This window comes from Alosa alosa, chromosome 13 (genome assembly GCF_017589495.1).
Source record: "Alosa alosa isolate M-15738 ecotype Scorff River chromosome 13, AALO_Geno_1.1, whole genome shotgun sequence".
Taxonomy (NCBI): Eukaryota; Metazoa; Chordata; class Actinopteri; order Clupeiformes; family Clupeidae; genus Alosa; species Alosa alosa.
In genome coordinates this window covers 7979085-7991655 of record NC_063201.1, presented here as the reverse complement: position 1 = coordinate 7991655, position 12571 = coordinate 7979085, and the positions used below count along the sequence as shown (strand labels likewise).

Here is a 12571-nt window from a genome sequence, read left to right as displayed (position 1 = left end):
GTCAAGTTAGTTTGAGTAAATTGTAGAATTGCGTTTTGTAGTTGCTGTGAAACGATGCTTGTGGTTATATCAATACGTAGGTATTGTGCATTTTCTCTGCTCTGCAAATGCCTACTTCCACCATTGCTGCCTATTTCCTAAAAACTGACATTCTATATATTAGTTGTGTAGTAAGGATTCATGCATAAAACACTAACCATGACCATCACCAAATGGCAAATAACTTCACTGGCAGAGAAAAGGGGACAATTATTTGCCTAGTTTGTGAGTGGTAACTGAAGAAACTGAAAGTGCATTAACCGCTAGAGGTTGAAATGGAGCTTCAGATAGCAGTCATACCCAGTAGTGACTTTCTGGCTTAACTGTGCTAGTAGGTTGTGCTGTAAAATGGAGCAAGTCTTGTTATTTCTGAAACTCTGTCTCTCATAACAGCTGACCCCAAATACCAATGAGGTTTTCATCCTTCTTTCATTCCAGCACACAGTATTAACCCATCAGAACAACCAATATCGGTGTCAAATGCAACAGATGTGTTTTGAATGTAATTATGGTTTATGGACCTTTGCTTGTCCTTGTGGCCCTGATGTGGCTAATGTTTCCTCTAACGTCATTTTCGTAGTGTTATCAAATGCCAAAATAGTGATGCTGTCGTAAGTGCCATATCTAAGTCCTCTGTCTGGCCCACTCAGCTGTGTTGGTAACAGACCAGAGTAGCAGCTGGCAACGTCCAGAACAAGTGATTTAGTAGTGCTATACTGTGCTATACTGTATATAAAATGGAAGACCAGACTAATTCAGAACTTCTGCTAAACACTTTGACAAACAGCATAATGTATTTGCTATGTGAATGTACTGGATCTGGCGGCTGCATTTAACTAACACATGTGAAGAACTGTGCCAAACTCTGCTTCATGTGATTACACTTTGGACTATGTAATGGCCATATATGTCTGTGTTTGTTTCTTTACTTTTGCCTCCGTAACTGTCATACAGACACATTATCAATATAAAATACCATATCTACTAGGCATATTGTGGAACAGTGAAAAGGAATCAGTGTAAACATTAGGAGCACCATTTCTAAACATTTGTTTGCATACGAGCTAGACGACTGGGCCTGTAATTTCATATTGCCTCAAATAAAACCATACCACAAAACACATGTACATTAATATTAATTATGGCCAAGACATGTTTTCAAATGGGAACAAAGAGTCGACAACAATTGAATTGAAAACATTACATCACTTCTTGCAGCCGATTATTCTGAAATGTAGGCCTACGGATGAGCGGCAGGGAGGGTTGTTTTCCCATCATATAAAACTGCTGGTACATTTGCACTGCGTTTTGCCCAGGCAAAGTATGTAATTGTTTTTATTTGTATCGATAGTAAAATTATTGTTAAGGTCTCTGTTGATACTGTGTGGCCTCATGGTACATCATGTCAAATGCCAAATAACTTACCAGCATTTATTTTTTTAACAGGACAGATGCCTGTATGAAATGCAATACATCCAAATGTCATTGTGTATCATCGGCATACATTTCCCTGCACTGAAAATGTACACTGAAAGAATAAAGTATTAAACAAAAAGGAATATATTTGTCATGCATTGTTTTGTTTTTTTATTATTATTTTTATTTCTAATATTTCATATCTGATCGAGTACTACTTTGCTTTGCTCACTGCTTTGAAGATCACCAAGCCTCATTTTCTTCTATGAAGTATTTTTTGCTTGTGCAAGTGCCATTAAGATAGGATGTTTCAATCGCTGGGCCGGATTGAGTTTAATTTAAAAATGAGTTGTAGTTCATTCCAAGTTGAATCACAGTTGTATGCTCTGGCTCCCTATTAGTCACAATGTCTCTGTTGTCTTGCTTTATCATTCTGGTGATTTTACAAACTGAACAGAATTTTCTTCCTGTAGTATGTTGCTCAGTTGGTTGTATCATTGTTAGTTTGAATTCACCACCCCAGAACCCCAGAGATCCTTCCTTCAGTCTCCAGGTCTTCATGAGCTATTTTATTTTGTGTGGGAGTATCGCTGCCTAGTGGCTACTGACTGATCATTCTGAGATACCACAGAGACACGGAATATGCTAAAAAGGAGATTATTAATCATGGAATGAATTAACCCATCTGATCTCATCATCCTTCTTCAGGATGGTTGCAGTAGATCCTCCAACACTTTATACAGCTCAAGAATGATCAGTGGTCCTCAGTAGCAGACACAGAAATATCCATAGCAGCAGATACAGTGGCAAGAAAAAGTATGTGAACCCATGCCATAGTTGACTAAAAAGAGGAATAAAAAATCTTTTGGAAATTGATCTTAATGCCTTAATTAAAAAAAAGGAGGATTTTCTTTGTGATTGAATAATGTATCATAAATAAATAAATGTTCTTTAAAATACAGGAGGCATAAGTATATGAACCCCAATGTTAAATTTCCAGAGACATATTTCATGGATCCAGGATACTATGCATCCTGATAAAGTTCCCTTGGCCTTTGGAATTAAAATAGCCTCACATCATCACATATCCTTCACCATACCCAGAGATTGGCATGGTTTTATTTCAGTTAGCCTAATAGCTAGTTTGATTTGCACTGAGCTATTTTTTGAAGGAAATAACTTACTTGTAATTTGTTACACATGCGCATGGTTCATTATGTATCCTTAGTATTTTGAATGTAGTTGTTACTAGGCTACATCTTCAGGCAAATGTAAATGTACATTTTGTATTAGAGGTGTGATAGTTTAGGTATTCATTCCCAGAGATAAGATACAATATGGAGGAGATCTCCAGTGAACCCCCCGGTCCTGGTCCTTCCTCTCTCCCTCACTACTCTCCCTCAACACTGTTCTGTGTGGCCCCCAGTGTGTCCCCTTGGACAGACTCGGAGATGTCCCTCTAACATTCTAACACAAACAAAAGAAACCACGGAGATGTCCCTCTAACATTCTAACACAAACAAAAGAAACCACGGAGATGTCCCTCTAACATTCTAACACAAACAAAAGAAACCACGGAGATGTCCCTCTAACATTCTAACACAAACAAAAGAAACCACGGCACGTAAGAGGCCTACATTCTCAAAGAGATGGAGGCCATCTACTGACCTCAGCATAGCTCGCATCCTGTCTCATCTGAGCACCTACAGTTCTGTGACTTTGTCTTGTTGTCATCCAACAATACTCTCACATGTGATGTGTCAATCAAATGTATCCAATGAGTGTATGGTCCATTTCATGAGATTTAGAAGCATTTGGAAGCACTAATGTTTTGTTTCATCATGGTGATGCTGTAACATGAATAGACAGTAAAGACCCTGTGTGCTGAAAATCATGTTTTTCATCTGGTTAAGATGTCTGGAGTTTTATCATGAGAGAAATAAATCAGGATGATAGATAAGGATGTCTGCTTTGGATTGACAGTCTAAGAGCATACCCATATCCTTTCACACAACCTCAAACAGGAATTATAAAACATGGAATCAACACTGAGTACTTTATGGGGGACAATTATTCAAAAGACACTACGTTTACCTAGGGTTAGTGTTAATGTGTTTGTGTGTGTTTCTGTGAGTAGGCCTTTTTGTGTATGTGTGTTAATTGTATGGGTTTTTGTGTATGAGCCACTGTGTTCTTGTGTGCCTATTGTGATTGTGTGTGCATGTGTGCAATTCTTTTTGTGTGTGTGTGTGTGTGTGTGTGTGTGTGTGTGTGTGTGTGTGAGAGAGAGAGAGAAAATGTGAGCTTATCGCCAAGTAGGATTTAGTACAGAGGGTTCACATAAGTCTCAGACCGGGGCGGCCTGGGTTCACAGGAGAAAATTTATGGTCAGCCGTGGCCTACTGGTTAGCGCTTCGGACTTGTAACCGGAGGGTTGCCGGTTAGAACCCCCACCAGTAGGCACGGCTGAAGTGCCCTTGAGCAAGGCACCTAACCCCTCACTGCTCCCCGAGCGCCGCTGTTGTTGCAGGCAGCTTACTGCGCCGGGATTAGTGTGTGCTTCACCTCACTGTGTGCTGAGTGTTTCACTAATTCACGGATTGGGATAAATGCAGAGACCAAATTTCCCCCACGGGATCAAAAAAGTATATACTAAGTGTAAGCAATGAAAATGTCAAAACTGTAGCTTGAATGATTCTTGAAATATAAATACAGATAATTTATTATGCAGCAGCAGGAAGAGGCCTACAAAGAGATGACCACCTGCTCTCTACCTCAGCATAACCCTCTTCCTGTCTGATCCAGCTCAGGACAGTCAAAGATGTCAGTTTTTATTTACACAATCCTCATTAGTGGAAATGAGAACTATATGTCCTCAAAAATACAAAGGTCGCATTGTCAAATCCTTCCTGTATGATGTTAACCAGGAAGGGAACAACAACAACAACAACAACAAACAGCATTCTTCAAATTCAATGGCAAACGTGCAGCAAAGAAGGTCAGTGGGATAGTGAGTGGTTGTTTTCGGCTAAATACAGGCATGAGACATTTGAAAATCTCTAGCACAAAGGTAAATAAAGTTAACCTTACCTAAATACAGCCTATATGTCCCAGAAACAAAGACCCGCAGATAACAGACACGTTTGTAGCAGCACGCATTTCTGAAGCCCACATTCCTTAGACTTTGACATAGTTACAGGAGTCACAGGAGTTCCGTGTAGCCAGACAGAAAGTGTGCAGCGTTTTTCTTTCCAATAGTCTCCTTGTTATCATAATCAAAGGTAAGATTATTCTGCTTCGTGTCATCTTGGCAATATCTTTAGGCGTGTCTGCCGTTGACAAGCTACAACCTCTTTTCTTTGACATGAGGGATAACATTTTTAGTTCGGCATCCAGAAATGGTCAGGGTAATGGTTTTCGACAACATGGAAACTCAAGCAACAATTTCAGCCAAACTACATTACATATCGTTTTATTATGGTTATATTATTATTGTTATATTATTATTATTATTTTGTCTGCTTTAAGTAGACTATTCCAGAAAACTATTCGAAGTCACGTGTGCATGTGTGTAGTTGCCGAAATGAGTCAAACATCCGTTTCACAATTTTGGCATAGGTCTCCTGCAAGGAAAGGTCCTTGATATGGAATGCACACGCAATTAACGCTTCATTTGGAGTAGTGGAATGTTGTGGTATTTAAAACGCAAAGAAACGACCACACCAGAGCCCTACCATACAGTATAATCATAACATGTCTCAAAGAAAAACAATATCAGCTCGAATCTTCAACTCTCCTTCTGGTTAATGAGTAATGGGAAAATTGGTCTATATTTAAACCATTTCAACATGGATGGTGAGAAAAATGTTTGGAATGTTTAAAAAAAGATGTCATCCTGAAATCGTGAACTTTGCACAACTTTGTTTTGAGGCATCTAATGTTTTGAAATGAAATACAATAGTTATTGACTGTGTTATTAATAGGCACTCCTCTAGATCTACATGCTTAGGCTAAGTGAAAGTTATCAATAAAGAATGATATTGGTGGGCTGTAATGAGAGCTTGTCATTTACATGTTTTTCTGACTTCTGTTTTTGTCATCTTTGCTCCTGTTTTAGTTAATACATTTTACAGACTTAAAGGAATGTGTTCCAGAATGTGTAAACATGTTACCCAGTTACTCAGAATGTAAGAGGTACAAAACAAAGTAGTAAGGGTTTGTGAATGATGATCCTTCTGCATGCCAAGTATGTTGTGAAACTGAGACAAGTTCTCACCGTTTGTATGCGCTATTGTGGTTGTTGGTTTGTGGCCACTTTTTCACAGTATCTTGTAACACGTCCCTGACAAAGTAAAGTTTAGCAGATGCTTGTATCCAAAGTGACATAGACTTGCAACGGCAGGTTCCGATATTGAACCTCAGCAGTATCGCTGCCCCACCACACCAACCTTGATTTAACTCCAAAGCAGGTAAATTGGCAAGAGTCTGTCTGCTTATGGCAAATAATTGTTGTATATACAACAATATATATACAGTTGTTACTTTTTTTTATATACTTTTGTATATATATATATATATATATATATATATATATATATATATATATATATATATATATATATACGTTTTCACATCATAAGCATTTAATTTAATGTGATTAATGATTTGCAAATTATGATGCAAAAAAATGAAAAAGTGTTGCAAAAAAAATCATGACTAGTATGTTACAGCATATGTTTATTGTACATTGACTCCACTGTTATTTGACTCGGTCTGTTCTGATCTTGTCATTCATCATCAATTATCATAAAAAGTACAAAATCTCTCAACAGTTAGTACCTTTCATGACTGATTAATTATGTAAATCAATAAGTAATAAGTAAATGTTTTGATGAGACTTGAATATTGGTCCATTGCCTTGTGTGAGAATCAGGTTGTGGTGGGTCAGGTGAAAAATATACAGTTTACTGTTAAATGAGATCCCGACTGAAATTATTATAGAAATCAGTAAAATTAAATATTTTGGCAGTGAGAGAATTGTGTGTCTCAGCAAAATCACATGCTTCCACTGTACAGATGGAATTGTATTTCAAAAATGAGTTACTCAGCTGAAGTAAGAATTAAATGAACCTTATTTTTTTCTTCTCAGATCATGCGTGGATTCATGTGGACTGTGGCTGTTATGCTTCCCTTAGTGCTGGAGGTCCATACTGTCCAGAAGTCCAAGGTTGCGCATTTCTGCTCTGTAAGTAATGACCACCGTAGGGCTGACTGCCGTGGACAATACCTGGATCATGTACCCAAGGAGAGTCTACCTGTTTCACTTGAGCAGGTGGATCTCTCTCACAACATCCTTGAGAGGATCCACAACACAGATTTCTCCCACCTGCCACACTTAAAGTTGCTCAATCTCGAGTATAACAACATCTCTGTCATCGAGGATGATGCCTTTAGGTTTAACAGTCTTCTGGAGGACTTCAATATTTTTAACAACTCCTTGACGGTCGTCCCGAACAAGGCACTGAGAAATCTGACTAGGCTTCAAAACTTGGAGATGTCAAATAATTTTTACAATGAAGTGGCTCTTGGAGAGGTGTTCTCAACCTTCACTAGCCTCTGGAAACTCTCCGTTGGTGGACCTTTTGTCAAAGAACTAAAGAAGAGCAACCTCATTGCTTTAAAGAACCTCTCACTCTTCAAGTTTGCCTTTAAAAGTGGTCCAAGTCTTGTGAAGTATGAGCCAGGTTCTCTAAAGTTTCTAAAGACTAAAGAAATGTGGTTTGATGTTGCCATGGACAACATACCAAATGAGCTAAATGTTATGCTAAATGATTTAGCCAATAAGTCCTTTGATCATCTTCGCTTCCGTAACCTGTTTGAGTTTGTTTACTACACAGGAGACGGTGATATTTTTCAAGGTTTGCAGCACATCAGAGCTCAGCAGATAGTTTTTTTTCGTGGCAAATTTAATGAGATGTTGCTAAGGATGGCTTTAATAAACATACAGCAAAGTCCCATTAAGGAACTTGGGCTTTATAATATTGACTTTGCACGCTCTCCTACATTTGTGGATAGTGGGGCAGGATCTAGTGTGACAAATCTAACCTTAAATCATCTTGTGCTATCGTAAGTATGTCATAATGATCAATTATACTTAAAAAAATATTAAAACACAAAACATGTGATCAAGCGTCTTTAGCTGAATCTGAACCTTTGTGTCCCACAGGGGTATAAGCAATCCAGACATTTTACGTTTTGACTGGCGCTTCACATGGTTGAAGAAGATACGCAGACTGTCCATTTGGAATATCAACTTCAATTTTGTACCCTGTGATGCTTGGCTGGAAATGGGTGGTGTGGAAGGTACTGAATGTCTCCAGAAACCAACTGAGAGACCATTACCTCTTCAATAGAAGATGTGATTACACAGGCACCATGCCAGTTCTTCACACCTTCGATGTCAGCTTTAACCAACTTACTAGTCTAAATGACTTTGCATCATTTGCTGGAGAGTTTGAGGGGCTCCAGATTCTAGATGTCAGCAACAATCAACTTCAAACTGTTGATGACAGTGTGTGCAACTGGAAGCAGAATATATCCAAACTGATTGCACACCACAATGCTTTAGAAGTTAGCAGTTTGAGGTGTTTGCCCACAACAGTGCATTTTCTGGATCTCTCCTTCTGCAAACTGGATCAGCTTGACGTGCACTATTTTCAACAAGCAGTCAATCTAAGAGAACTTCTACTCAGTGGGAACAAAATCAAGTTCATTCCTTCCGGCTGGAAAAGTCCCAATCTGCAGTACTTGTCTCTTGATGGGAACTCCTTTGGCCTCATAAGCATGAACTCTTTCAAGTACATGCCCAGCTTAGCCACACTAAGAGCAGGAAATAACCCATACCACTGCACTTGTGATCTGTACACTTTCATCCAGAAGACGACAACCAACCGAAGAGTGAACATCACCGACTGGCCGGAGAATTACAAATGTTACTACCCAGAGCACCTGCTGAACAAAATGGCGGCTGAATTCAGTCCCGGCCGCATAGCTTGTGACATGAAGCTTGTAATTCTTATCAGTGTAATCACTACTGCTTCTGTGGTCATTGGCATCATGGCGATGTGCTACTGCTTTGATGTGCCCTGGTACACCAAAGCAACATTCCAGATCATCAGAGCAAAATATCGAGCCCACAAAGAGGGACTTAAACCAGAACAAAGATATGATTACCATGCATTTATTTCCTACAGTCACTCGGATGCTGACTGGGTGAGAAACCAGTTGCTGCCATGCCTAGAAAGCTCCAGGCCTCCATACCATGTTTGCATCCATGAGAGGGACTTCACACCAGGAAAGTGGATCATTGACAACATAATTGAGAACATTGAGAACAGTCTAAAGGTATGGTGTGCATGAACACACAATCATTATCATCTATGAACCTTGTTGTAAACTGCCAGTGTCAGTTCCTCTCAGTAATATAATGTTTTCTTCTGTTTCATAAATGTAATTCTATTTTAATTGTATTTTGTGTCTTTGCCCAGGTTATTGTCGTCCTTTCACAGAATTTTGTAGACAGTGAATGGTGCAACTACGAGCTCTACTTTGCCCAACAACGAGCCATTGGTAAAACCTTCAGTGACGTTATCCTTGTTGTGAAAGAGCCCATTAACCCAAACTCTTTGCCAAGCAAGTATTGCAAACTGAAGAAAATGCTAAGCACCAAGACTTATCTAGAATGGCCTCAACAGCCAAAGCACCAAGGCTTCTTCTGGGCTCAGCTCAAGAGCGTGTTGGGCAAACCCAGTGTCCCACAAACTCCCCAACACCAGCCTGGCAGCGATCCAGACATCTCTTCTACTGCGAATATGTCTGACACAGAGTGCAGCGAGAGTATCCATTACTAGGAAAGGGCAGGTTCAGGTCCACTTAAACTAAAGGCATGTTGTTTCTGCAGACACATGGCTTCCCCATGCAGAAGTGGTTCTAACCAAGGGAAATAACTTGCTGTGTGGGTATTGTGTATTGTGTTGTATAGTGTGTGTAACACATCTCAACTTTAGACAATGAGTAGTCCCTTACCATTAAAACCACATCACCTGACGGTCCCCCTTCCACACCACCCCCCAACATTCTAAATCATTTTTATACATCGGATTGTTATGTGGCATAGTCATATTATACAGCATTTGAAAGCTTGGACTTTTGGGAATCAATACATGACACTTTTTTCGTGCAAAATATGTAGTGCTTTACATTGTCAGATTAATCTATGTCTCAATTAAAATGAATCAAAAACACCCTCCTCTCCCTCCTCTGTCTTTGGTGCTTCCCTACCTTCTAGCTGCGGTGTATATCATTAGCAATATGCTAGATATAGCATATTGGGTCTTTACATATTCACAGGAATCCATAGAAATTGAATAATCATGTTATTTTATTCAATATTAGTTGTGCAGATGTATAGTCCTAGCCTGACGAGCCAGACCCACATTTAAATGTAGGGTCTGGGCACTCACCATTCGCAGTGCTCAGTCTGAGGGGCGGGATAATCAGTTGTCTTTCAAATTCCCTCTGCACGCTATAGGACAGTGGCAGCGCTATGAGTCCCATGCGTTTCCCACCAGCGGAGCTAGTTGGCTAGTTCAAACGTTTGCCAACTTAATAAAAAGCTTAACTTCGTGTCACACTGTTCGCCAACAGCAACATCCATCTTATTTGTTTTCAAGTAGCAGGGAATTCAAGCCAAACCATTGCAACTCTGCCATCAATCATTATGTTAAGCCCACCTAACGACTCTATACACGATTTCATTGGCCTGATTAAGTTTCGATTTCTGGAGCTCACAAGCCAACGGAGAGTTGTTAGACTAGCCCTGGCAGCAAATGTAATTTGCTGGGGCGCGTCTAGATTTCTAGGCTAGTATAGTCCATCTTATACACAAATAGAAATTGTAAAGATTTATATTTTTTGTGTAATTATTTATTGTTAGTAGTCATTCCATATCAGAACCCCTGAAGTACAATTCAAATGCAAGCATGAAACTTCAAAATTCATTTGAGACCAAGATTATGCTTCTACACAAAGTGGTTCATATGCAAAGCATTTGATTGTCCATTTTGGATAACCAAAAGCCCATGGGGGAGTTTCTCAAAACGTTGTAATTTTATATTTCATTTTATATTGATCTACTTTTGAACACAGCTTCACAAGACCTGGTGCTAGGGCTCAGTTGTGTTTCTAAGTCAAGTGACCTAGAGGGCTGAAATGTGGTCAGTTCAGAGATGCTTGTTATTCGGCAGAAAGAGAAAACAATATTCTAGCCTCTGTAACTCTGTGTACATCACACAGTTCTTCTGATTGTTTTCCAAGAAACTACAGTGTCTCAACTTTCCAAAGAAGTCAAGCATTTAATTATAGGCCAGAGAATGTAGGAGCAATGCCCTCCTAAGTAGATGATGTGCAATGTCGGGCAAAAAACTCAAAATGGGGCATAAGTATAAGGGGTTCCTTTTTTTTTTGGTAAGGGGTGTAGCATGTTTCCCTCAGTGCCAGAGCAGAGCTGGCTGAACCAGCTAGCATGTGTCACCACAAAGCAACAGGAAACTATGTAATCATCCCCACTCTCATGGGCACTCAATCAGTGGGCCCTTTGAGGACACATGCCCTTCGTGTGGAAACTCCAAGGCACTCGAGCGAAGGCTTGGAAGTGATGAAAGGTCACAACTCGGTGGCTCAGGAGGGATATCTCGTGTCTCGCTTGAAATAACAAGTGAGCTGTGTGACAGACATCCGCTACTGATGAGGGTTTAAGGCTTGCACTCAGCTGACACTGAATGAATAAATTCAGTCTAGTGCTCAGGCTAGAAAGACCCATGTAGCGTTGATGTCAGTTATCAAATGTATTACTTCATTGATCTCTGTATTGACCAACATTTTAGTCATGTGACAGGCTCCTGTTATAATTATAATCCTGTTTTAAACTGACATCAAATGCAGGAAAAATATAAAATTTAGGTAAATACATAGTTCATTTGTATTGTGTTGGTTTCAATAGCTGTTCTGATGGCTGATTTCCAGATGTTTTTTGCTGTAGTAAGGGAAGACATGTCTGGTCTTGACTTGTGGACTGTCTGTTAGGACAAGTCCAGACCTGCTCAGAGAGGAAGCAACTATACTCACCAATCCATGATGGAACATAATCCTGCCTCATCCAGTCGATTACAGGTTGAATAATAACCTTTCTCCTCTCAGGATACCATATCCTCTCAGATGGCTGATGCTCCATGAAGAATCAGCTTCTTTTTGATCTGACATTAATTCTTCTTAAACTGTCTTTTTATTAAAAATGTCACTATTTGTCACCACACAGTTAAACATTTGAACTAACAGCAATATAAATGGTTTTAGGGGACCATAGAATAACTTATTTCTTTTTCTGTACTCACTTGAATGTGTATGAATGTGTGTTGCTATTGTAGCAGGATGGACTACTTAGCACCAGATTGGTAGCACACTTCAGTCAAAACATACACACTTCAGTCAAAACATATACACATATTTGTAAAAATGCTATTAGTTTTCATTTAACCAATACAGTCCTCAATGATCAGACACTATTGCCGCCAGTTCCACACTGCTGTGATAAATAAAAAACACGTTTGTAAAAAAAACTAATTTTAAGAAATAGCATGTGCTTGATTTTTGGCCAGACATTGTTATGTAAGGGATAATTTAGATGACAATAGTGACAAACCCACAACATTCTTCATGATTAGTTTGAGATATACTGTAGGGAGAATGTACACAAATAGGCCTACTATAAACCTACCGAGCACTGCACAACCCTGATTCTGCAGACTGAATATTTCAAGTATTTATTTCAATACTTACAGTATTTCTTAATCAGTTACAGTAATCAACCAACAATGAAATCAATGAAACAAATAAAATCTGTAGACAAATAAAAATTACCACATGAAGTACATACACTTTGACTCTGAAGAAAAACTAAGCAACAAGAATACTGTAACTATTCATCATCTCTGACTCTTTCTCTATCTCCTTCTTCTCCTCTTCCTCTACCTGGGCCTCCTCCTCTACCTCCTTCTCC

General features: G+C 39.2%; 1 protein-coding gene across 1 annotated transcript; it reads left to right on the top strand.

The window, feature by feature from the left end:
* Positions 1-6616: 6616 nt before the first annotated feature.
* Positions 6617-9526, top strand: tlr18 (toll-like receptor 18). The gene is given in 4 exon segments (XM_048261703.1): positions 6617-7581; positions 7682-7820; positions 7822-8859; positions 9003-9526. Coding segments are annotated over 4 exon segments (2502 nt in total). The 5' UTR covers positions 6617-6619; the 3' UTR covers positions 9366-9526.
* Positions 9527-12571: the final 3045 nt, after the last annotated feature.